The sequence below is a fragment of the Belonocnema kinseyi genome, chromosome 10 (assembly GCF_010883055.1).
Source record: "Belonocnema kinseyi isolate 2016_QV_RU_SX_M_011 chromosome 10, B_treatae_v1, whole genome shotgun sequence".
In the NCBI taxonomy this organism is placed as follows: domain Eukaryota; kingdom Metazoa; phylum Arthropoda; class Insecta; order Hymenoptera; family Cynipidae; genus Belonocnema; species Belonocnema kinseyi.
Window position 1 is genome coordinate 100,201,832 of NC_046666.1, and position 10,977 is coordinate 100,212,808.

Sequence of the window (10,977 nt, forward strand, 5' to 3'; positions counted from 1 at the left end):
CCGAAACGGCCTCTCCGATTCTTTCCTTTTTTCGGCAGGGTGACTGAAATCAAAATATATACAAATTGATAATGGAAATTGATAGTGGCTCATCATACTGGAATTTTCGCCATCTCTCTTTAAAAGTGCTGTAAATTAATTCCAGGCTATCAATGCTTAAAAACTCTGAGAAAGGCATTATTATGTCTTCGAAATAAACGTTTATTCGCATACCTGGAAAAACACTCCGTGGGCACATAAGTCCTTAACTTGTCCTATATATATATTCCGGAGGACGTCTTATGGACGTCCTGAGAACTTTTTAAAGACATGAAAAGTTCCAAAGGATGTCTTGGATAGGTCAAATTATATGACATAAAGGTACATTCTAAGGACGTCTTTAGGACGTCCTGGTGCCCACTGAGCAGCAACTCTTTTCCTAGTAGTAACCCTGGCGGGCCGAAGGGACCGAAAGGAGCCTCTACAAAGTACCCTTAAAGACACTACTGAGTCCCCCTTCGTTTGCTTCTTAAAAAAGCTAAAAAGAAACAGCAAGATCAATTTTTAAATTGTTGAAATTCGGATTCTACGTTTAAATTTGCATTAGAAACTCACGGAGTAATCGCAATACTTTTTTTTGCAGCGTTAAAAACTTCAAAAAACAAAATGCCTGTCATTTACATGGGCCGAAGGCGGCTTCAAGTGCATCTTCTTTTAGTAGAAGTTGATAAGCGTTCCGTCGGTAACTTTAAGAATTTTGTCTAGGTGCTAGCGCCACGCAGTGGAAACCTCAGACAACAACGCTGCGATGCATATGAGAGAGAATTTTATTTTTAAACTTCGCGCGCAACATACTACTTGAGATATTATGTCCCAACTTATTTATGAACCTTTCCGATTTCTTTCCGAATAAATGACGCAGTGTCCGCATTGTTTATTCTGATCAGCTTCAGCAGTAGTTAAGAACATTTTTTTCAAACTTTAGCGCTGCAAAAAAAGTCTTACGATTACTCTGTGAGTTTCTAATGGAAATTTTAACGTAGATTTCGGATTTCAACCATTTAAAAGTTGGTTGTGCTGTTTTTTTGAGTTTTTTAAGAAGGACCCGAAGGAGAACTCAGTGGAGTCTTTAAGAGTACTTTGTAGAGGCTCCTTTCGGTTCCTTCGGTATGCTAGGATCAATGATAGTGAGCGTTGAAACAATAGAGGCTCTTGTATAAGGACTGATCACTATGATAATGGGGCAACTATTGAACCATAATCATTGTCAACGGGGTCGATTAAAAGTCTACGTTTAGAGTGAAACATTTTCTACTTATGAAGTGATCTTGGCGACACTTCCTTTTTCCGTAGAATAAAATGTTTCAATAACATTTTCCCGGTTCTGAACATTGAATTGATGTTATCTTGGAGAAATCATTATTTCTCCTGTGATTGCTTGAACGTTTGATATGGTTCTATTTGAGAAAAATGCTGATTTGGGAACAAACATAAATATAAATAAATAATTAAAGCTATTAATAAGTATTATTTTAAAGTTTTGTCGGAACAACATATTAAAGATTAAAAAGAGAATAGAATCTCAGTAAATAAGAAGAACTGGTCGAAGAACAAAATTAGGCTGTATTGATTAAATCATTTATTTTCAAACCTGACATATATTTCGCGGTTATTGGTTTCAACCATTCAACGACAGGTAACGAACCTTAACCTCAACGAATCAACGCAGAATATTAACGGAAGAAAATTCGATAGCAGAGTTTGGACGTAACAGGATCCTGTAGTGAGGGACGCACCAAAGGTGATATGGTGGGGCGAGTTGGAACGGAAGCTGGAGCCAGAAATATAAGGCGCGATGTTTTTAAACGGCAATAAACACGACAAACACTAAGCATATCGAAGGTACCGAAGCGTTAAGCTATAGAAAATTTTAATAACTGTACAGTATCTGATATTGGAACATATGTATCGCTCTCTTCTCGCTCGACCAATCCGCACTCAGCTGCCTGTTTGACGCGTCCCCCACTACAGACTCCCTAGATATTGATAGGTCAGGTGTGCCACGGAATACCACGTGGAGAAACTAACATGATGTATCCTCCAGTGCTCGTAACGAGTGCCTCGAACTCTTCTACGCAAGGCGTCGCGCTCTATCTACAACACAAACTGCTATCTATTCCTTGGGATAGATAGCAATATGGCCGGCGACAGTAACTAGATGTCTCATAAGACTCATGTAAAACCATTGAAAATTAGTCTTAAATCTTAAAAATTAAAGTAACAATAGCTCAAATGTGTAATTTGAAAAAAATCTACACAGGTATGTAGAAACTTCGTAGAAGGAGAAATAATTTTACTTGCAGGACACCTTCTATTTTGCGAAAAAGAGGTGGAAAATGAAATGTTAAATTACAAGTTTTGTTTCCTTTACGTTTCACAGTTGAAAACATTTTTGTTGCTAATATATTTATTTTGATAATTCACTAATTCATAATGAATGCACGTACGAATACAGTCACTTCATAGTGAAAATTTTGTGAAGAAACCAAAAAAATGATATTAAACTTATTTGCTGGATCGTAAACACCTGTTTTAGATATGTTAATTCCAAAAATACTGACCCCTGGTGAGTAACAAGGAAAGACGGTTGAGCCCCCCGCTAGACACTCTTGCACCATGCCAATGGTATACCACCGTGTACTACACACAACGCGCCAGTTTCAAGCGAGGAAAAATTATCTCCACTTTCAGTTAAAAAAAAGGACAACAAGAACATTTTCGGGAAAAAGCGAGCTAAAAGGTTCGGTATAATTGCCTTTAGATTATGTGATTAAAATATTGTGGCCAACAATTCATGCGTTTAGACGTAGTTTTGATGCAGCCAAATTGACAGATGTTTAAGGGATACTTGGGAATACCGAGAATCTCCCGCTTTCCGCTCTTGCCTCTGGCGTACAATATACTACCGTGTTACTGTATAGCTCGCGCGACTTTCAATCGAGAAATAACACTCCATTTTCAATTACAATGTAGGGTTTTGAGGACTTACATTCAAAATCAGCGCTATCTAGCGCTGGATCCGGTCACTAAAGGAAATGAACCTACAGATCCCTTACAGTCTCTGTTTCCAAACTCTGCTTCCTCAAAATTCTCGTAAATATTAAATTTCGCCTAATTTCTTATCAATAAACTTTACAAATGATGAAAAATGTATGCATAGAAAGGTTTTTATATGCAAAATATTCATTTAAATACTAGAAGTATAACTTGTTGTAATTGAAAGAAGAGATATCAATTAATATACTGAAGCGGTAAAATATATGATAATTAAATAATTTCCTTTTTGAAAATAAGCAGGACATAAAGTTTGAAGTTTACTAATAATTGCCCATACGTAAATTACTTAGAATAATTTAATCGCGAAGGTTTGTGATGTACAATCATGAACATAGGAAACGAGGGGCTAGACATGCCATTGCGAGGGTGATGCAATGAGGGGGGAGGTCCGCCACCTTTAGATGTCCCGCGACAAACGTGGCAGCGCCTACATGTTTATATATTCATGTACAGTTTGTCGTCAAAAATGCTCGTGCGCATAATCAAATGGCACATCGTAAGATGGCGGCTCTTCCCACTCATGAAATTCTCCCCCTTCCCGTGGATTCAACCCCGCTCCCCAAGTCAGGATGGCATGCCCAGTCCCGTGTTTCCTATGTCCATGTGTACAATGTTTTGATTTTGAAGGTTACAGCTTTAAAAATGAAGAGACCCATCGTCTCAAATATTCATACATCTAAACATGTTAATACTATTACTCTATATTCTCTTATTTATCTCAGTGCACTGAAATCATTACATTTTATTTTTAAATAACCAATGTATCAATTTGTTTTACATTTCAGGTTATGTTTTGCAATAAAGTTCTTTATTTCTCCAAAAAATAAATTTTTATAAACGACTTCTTAATCTTTAAAAATAACTTATATTTATATCCGTATGTATACCACTTGTAAATTATTTTTTACTGCTTCGAAATATGAAAACAAAAACCTTACTTCCAATCAAGCCAATAGTTTTTTTTTATTCAATACTTATCGATCAACACATTTTCTTAATTCCGCATTTAACAGTAAACACAGTATGTATAACAATATCCGCAATGCAACTTTCAGACAGAGTGATATAATAACAAATAGGGTTGTTTCACGATTTTAGACAAAATAATTTTTTTTTAACATAAATTTAATTCGAACCGAAGGTGCGTTACAATTTTTTTTTCTGTTGAGCCATTTAACAGAAAAAATTTTTTTGAAAATTGAAGGCGGTAAAATACTTATTCAAATTGGTGTCACGTGGTTGTCACGTCACTCAGAGGTTCAAATAATTATCTATCATGAAAACCATGAAAACTAACTAAACTGATGATAAAGAGGTTAGGCCACGGTCTACTGCCATTTCTGACTATTTTGATTCGATATATTTGCTTGTTCAGGTTTATGTGACAAAAAAAGTTATCCTGTTTAATATTTGGATTAAGGGCATGTGATACTTACAGTTTCCCCGGCTTTTTTTCCACAAAAATGAAAATTTTTAAAAACTGAATTCGGAGATGCTATAAAATATTATAACGGACGTCCCCGGACTCTTTTTTTGCGGGATAATAACAAAAAAATGTATTGTGCTAAATAAAAATTTTATGCATATGCATTATTTTGAGGTTACGTCGTCTTTCATCTCTGCCTTTCCGATATATGGAAATTATTAATGAAATAAACTTTTATGATTGCCTGCAAACAAGGTTAGTTCCGGGAGATTAGTTACTATGTTTATTTGTAAGTCCAAAGTTTTCAGCCAAGAATATTGTGTAGTTTGGAAGTAACGCTCGGGTGCATTGTAACACACATAACATCCAAATATACACGCACGTTGTTAACAATATCAAAAATTTTTTGATAAAAAAAAAAACAAAAAAAGTGTGTGGGGACATCCGTTAGCATGTTCGCTATCATTTCCCAAAATTTTAAGACAAAATATTTATTATTTTAGAAAAAAAGCAGGGGTGAACCTAAAACTGGTAAAATCGACAATTTTCTAAGTATCACATGCCCTTAAGAGTCAGTATTAAGTTGAAGGAAAGCATTAATACAATTATTAACACATTTTTTTAACTCCTACATATTTACGAATTGTTCTGTAAACATGACTCCAATTTAAGCACTTTTCCAATGAATTCTTTACACATACCATAAATATATCTATTTTTGGTAGATTTGTGATATTAGATTTTACGAAATCCTCTTTTGAAATTTTTTTTTTAGCAGTATCTTGAGACTTCTATTTTCGATTTATACATAACCAAAACAAAACATCGGCACAGAAAAAGATATTTGTGAATCAATGACACATGAGCTGTGATTGGTGGAAAATCCGATCCCTTTGACGTCAAAGGGGCCCACCAATCGACATCGTTGTACGATACATGGGAGTGCCACCACTATGGTCCCACCTTACTCGAAAACCATGAGCAATAATTTGCCAGTCACGAGCGGTTTTTTCTTCTCAAATATATGGGTGAAAGAAGTTCCCAAATGATGGAGCAAACTTTTGCAACGATTGCGTAGGTAGTGAATCGTCTAATCCAAAAACAGTTTTTCTTAGTTCTAACGCTGTCCCTCTTAGCAATATAACACTAACGGAAAAAAGTAGCATGTTACTTGCAAGTTGCATATGATTTCATTAATATATATCATAGATTTCTTATTCAATTCGAACACAAACAGGTTTTTTTGCTCATTTATGTTCATGTATATGCGAATTATAAGAACGAATATTATAATGCAGGCTATAATTGGGATATTTTACATCAATCTATTTCTGCTTTAAGGCTCAAAACAATGTTCTTCTTTCTCTTTAGTTGATGATACTTCATTTTATTTGCGTGAAAAAAAAATTCCTCAGGCGCATCGAAAGGTTATGTTAACCATATTTCTCCGTATTTCTTCTACATTATAATGATTAGCAGTTATATATTTTTATAATTTTCATCATATCTATTGTACAAAATGTATTAGTTATAAACTAATTTCATTGATTTTTAAATTGTACAATTAATTTTTCTTTTACTTTATATCTTTGCTCATGGCAATTACTACATTTCAACTATACTTCATTCTCGCGCGCAGAGACGAGTATTTTTCAAGCATGAAGGATGTAAACAAGGATACTCACATTTGCTCATTGCATTCTATTAATTTTAACTTATTTTCATTAGAAATAGTTTATGAAGGTTTAATCAGATGTTTAAAGTTCTTTAAATACTAACGCTCTCTCATTGAAACAGTTCAATATTGAAAATTAAAATCTGCATATACTTTCTTTAATTTCGAGCATGAGATTAAAATCGTCTTTCGAAAAGAAGTATTTTTCGATTATTTATACTCGAATTGCAGTTTATTAAAAAAAAAAGTCATGACATTATTTACATCTATTTACAGTTGATCCACTCAACACGTTTTTTATCAAAAATGTTGAAATTTAAACCCTGTGGATTATTAATTCTTTCAAGTCTTCCCAACCTGCATTTTAAAATTCTTTACATTGCCAATTCACGCTTTAAAATAAATTCTTATATATTATTTAATAAAATAATAAACATTTCTAAAAATTCTTAATTAAGCTTATTGTAAATTATTGTGTGATACGACATTCGTAATATTTTAAGTGATTACATGTATTTTTTTCCTCAAAATTTGTAAAATTCCCAGTCAAAAAATGAATTTACTGACATATTTATCGTCTGTTGCAAAAAATTCCTACATTCCCCGTCAAGCGGTCACCCTGATTTAAAAATTACTATATAAAAACATGAATGAAAAAAATATTTTCACTTCTTTCAGTTTCACGTACTTATTAGAAACAATTTTTTCACCATTTTCTACTTATATTTCTTTGATTGTACGAATCTTCAGAGAAAAATTTTCAAACTAAAAAAATCGCATTTGATTTTTTTAGTAATTTGAAAGCTAGGTGAATTTAAAAACTGACAACCCACTTATAATTATAGATATCAATTCAGATTCAACTAAATTTCTTTAAAAATGCTTTATCAACCTTTTTATATATTTTGTAATTATTAAAATTATTTCACTTTTATACAAAACACTATTTTTTCACTGTTGAAACCTTACACTATACGCAGTGTGAATATAACCTGCATTCCACATACCGGTCAATAACCGATTCTTAGCAGTGCTCGTGACGTGCGCCACGAACTCTTCTACGCATGCGTCGCGCTGGGACTCTGATTCGTTAAAGTTCGCGCGCAATTTGAAATGCTAAAAAATAACATGTTTATTGTTTATTATGAATAATGTCATTTTAATTTATATAAATGTTTATTAGACCGATATTAATGAATCTTGATAAAAATAAGAATTTATTAAGTGCACACTGTGTATGCATACAAGTGAGTACTAAAGGATATTTTTTATTCACACAGTATGCACTTAATACATTTTTATTTTGATCAAGATTCATTAATATTGGGCTAATTAACATTTATGTAAGTTAAAATGACATTATTCATGATAAACAATGAAAATGTTATTTTTTAGCATTTCAAATTGCGCGCGAACAGCAACGAATCAGAGACCGAGCGCGACGCATGCGTAGAAGAGTACGGGCACTCGTTACGAGCATTGATTCTTAGGTCATGCTTAATATACCCTTTCTTGTCTGAGCCTTAGTTCCACGGAGAATATACATAAGGAGACCAAACTAGTGGAACTAAAAATGAACACTTTTTCTGTTGCTAGAAGTACGCACGCACACACACACATGTGCAAAATCACACTTACGTATAGTTCAAAACTTCCCGAGGGTGTCGTGCTAACCGCACTTTAAAAAATATGGCTGCCGATGTGAACGCGAGTCAAATGTAAATAAATAATGATTGAACAATTAATAGTTTGTGAATAAAAGAAAGAATGTTAAAATTAAAAATCGCCGTTTAAAAGCGAAAGTTTCCAACAAGTGTGGTTTCAAGTGTAGTGTACAAGACTTTCAGAGTGGTATAAGTTGTATGTTTATTGTTTTTGTTACGAACGCGTCGAATACCTGTCACACGCATAGTGTTGGTAAAAGTAATTTGTTATTTTCATAAACATACTACTTACCTCTTGCATGGCGAATGATTTTTCATTCCACAAACATTTCAAAAAATCCTGTCTGATTATCAATTATTTATTTGTTCAAGCGACCTTTCGAAACAAAACAATGGAGGCGACCATATGTTTTTTAAGTGCGGTTGGTACGCCACGTTTGGAAAGTTTTGAACTATACGGAAGTGTGATTTTACACATGTGTATGTGCGTACTTCTGGCAACAGAACAGTGACCGTTTTTGGTGAAGTCCATACATTACAGATTGGTCTCCTTATATCTATTCTCCATGGTTAGTTCCTTAGTTCTGGCCATTTGGTGTATAGCAAGAAGTCACAAATAAGAAGAGTGTTAGTTCTGGCCATTTGCTGTACATCAAGAAGCCGTAAATAAGAAGATAGTTTTTGTAAGAACACAATAAGTGTGAATAAAAGTTTTCGCTTTTTCATGTGAAATAAAGTAATTTACCTTACTGATAACATCTTGGATGGACGATTATATTTTACTAACCTATAATACCAATATTGAAAGTAGATCTTGAGAAATTATGTAATCTATTCACCCAATCATTGTTTATGTTCGCAGGAATTTTCAAATCAGTGGATATTTTCGGGAAAAAAATAAAATGGACATTAATTTCGATGATCTTGCCAATGATCATGAGATCATTGCACGGTTACAACAAATGCACAACTCCATAGTAAAAATTGAAGATACACTAAAGCTTGTAAATAACCCTGGGCTTTATGATAAACTTTCTAATGCTGACAAAATAAAATATAATTTATTAATGTCATTCGGTCTCAATAGTTTGTTTTGGATGTACTTGCGCCTAGAAGGTAAGTTATTTAGTCGATATTTAACCTTCGTGATAGGGAGGTTCTAGTAAGCCCCTCAAATGATTATATTTCGTTAATAGATATTTTGTAAACACTTCATATACCTTTAAAATTAGAAAAATGGTTACTTTTTAATATAGGGACTCGAAGGGTACTAAATGTGTTTCGAAACATGACACTGAAGGTTCTATTTCGTAATAAGTAGATTTTAAGGTTCAGAGTCGATTTCCATGCTGTATAAAACTTTGTGATGTTTTTCGTCAAGTGGGTGTAGAAGACCTAATTAATGGCGAATATATCCAGAAAATGACCCTTCTTTCGAAACCCGCAAATCCCAGAAGTCCTGTCTGGGGCGTTTAGACACATGAGCTAGTGAAAAACTGAATTTTTCAAGTGATAGTATGTCCGGCGTTTGTTATAACATAAAAAAAATAGAATGTTCATCAAGAGTGCGGCCCGGAATGGGTAGCCGTGTACTATTACTTGAAAATATGTTTTTTAAATGTTTTAATCAATAATAATCGATTCGCTCTCAGGTATCCAAAAGTAACAGACAGGGCGTCTGCCATTTATAAGTTTCGAGAGAATGTTCGTTCAATATTTTTTGGCTAAAAGGGTTTATTTTTACGAAGTGTATACACTGTCGGTACCGTAATAAAAAAATTGTTTGTACCGGTAAAAAAAAAACTACTGGTACCGGCAATTTTTCTTTACCGGTTTTTTTAGAAAGCATATTTCTAGCAAAATAGCGGCAGAGCGCGCATATTCATGGTATTCGTGGAATTCAAGAAATTCAAGGAATTCTCGCAATTCAGGGAATTCATGCAAGTCAAGGAATTCATGCAATTGAAGGAACGTTGTGGCTAGCCTGCCAGCGCCGGTAAGATTGCATGTTGCCGGCTTTTTTTCTTTTTCCATTTTTTTCTACATTTTTTAAAATCTATACTGATGTATGCTGATGCTCTTATTATAAAACTGGACATGAAAACACCTGCAAATGTAACTTTTAGTGTTAAAACTTTAACAAATTACGTTTTTTATTTACAAAGTTCATATACACTATCTGTACCGGCAAAAAGCATAATTCAAGTGTACGAAAGGGACTTTTACACATTTTAGAGTACGGCAATGTAATTGAGGAGTTATTTTGATAGTTTTTGGCTTTTGATGCGTTTAACGAAACGTTCTATGTATATATCACATTTTATCGTCGATTTTCGACTTAAGAATTACTATCGATGTCTCGTGGGGGCGGGAATGCACCCCTACGTCTAGTCGCAGAAATAATGTAAAGTCGCACCTCCCCCCCTTTTCCAACGCCTCGTGCGCTGGGAAGAACCCCTAGTGACTGGTTAAATAAATAATTTAAGTAGCACCCATACCCTTTTTCTAATGCCACAGGGGGGCGGGAAGGCACCCCTGTGACTGGTCACAGAAATAATGTAAGGTCGCACGCCTTTCCCTCTTCCAACGCCTTATGGGGGCGGGTATGGACCCCTGTGACTGGTCACATCAAATATTTTCAGTTCTCACCCGTACCCTTTTCGAAAGCTGCGTGGGGCGGGCAGGTAAGTCTGTGACTGATCACATAAAAAATGTAAGGTCGCACCCCTATCCCTTTTCCAAGCCTCGTGGGGCGGGAAGGACCCCTAGTGACTGGTTAAATTAATATTTTAAGGTCTCGCACATTCCCCTTTTCCAACGCCACAGGGGGGAAACCCCTGTGACTGGCCGCAGAAATAATGAAAGGTCGCATCTCTACCCCTTTTCCAGCGCTACTTGGGACGGGAAGGACACTTAGTGACTGGTTAAATAAATAATTTAAGGTCGCACACCTATCCCCCTTTCCAACGCCACGTGGGGGGGGTGAAGGCACCCCTGTGTCTGGTCGCAGAAATAATGTAAGGTCGCACCCCTAATCCTTTTCCAATTCCCCGTGGGGGCGGGAAGGCAGCCCTGTGACTGGTCACAGAAATAATATAAGGTCGCACCCCTACCCC

At 35.0% G+C, this 10,977-nt stretch overlaps 2 protein-coding genes across 5 annotated transcripts in view; one reads left to right on the forward strand and one right to left on the reverse strand.

Annotated features, from left to right (window-relative positions):
• LOC117181293 overlaps positions 1-8,198 on the reverse strand; it is a 39,006-nt gene extending 30,808 nt beyond the window's left edge. Inside the window, exon 1 of the mRNA XM_033373852.1 lies at positions 8,154-8,198. The gene's annotated coding sequence lies outside the window, so the exon portion shown is untranslated. The remainder of the gene's footprint in view (positions 1-8,153) is intronic.
• The window catches only part of LOC117181495 (nuclear nucleic acid-binding protein C1D), an 85,756-nt gene that overhangs the window by 40,291 nt on the left and 34,488 nt on the right, over positions 1-10,977 (forward strand). The window contains exons 1-2 of one of the 4 annotated variants that reach the window (XM_033374232.1): positions 8,395-8,430; positions 8,724-8,977. In XM_033374232.1, coding sequence (XP_033230123.1) covers positions 8,764-8,977 — 214 coding nt within the window. In that variant the 5' untranslated portion in view covers positions 8,395-8,430; positions 8,724-8,763. Of the gene's footprint in view, positions 1-8,394; positions 8,545-8,579; positions 8,598-8,723; positions 8,978-10,977 lie in introns of those variants that run through there. The other 3 variants (XM_033374230.1, XM_033374233.1, XM_033374231.1) reach the window with 3 other exon arrangements.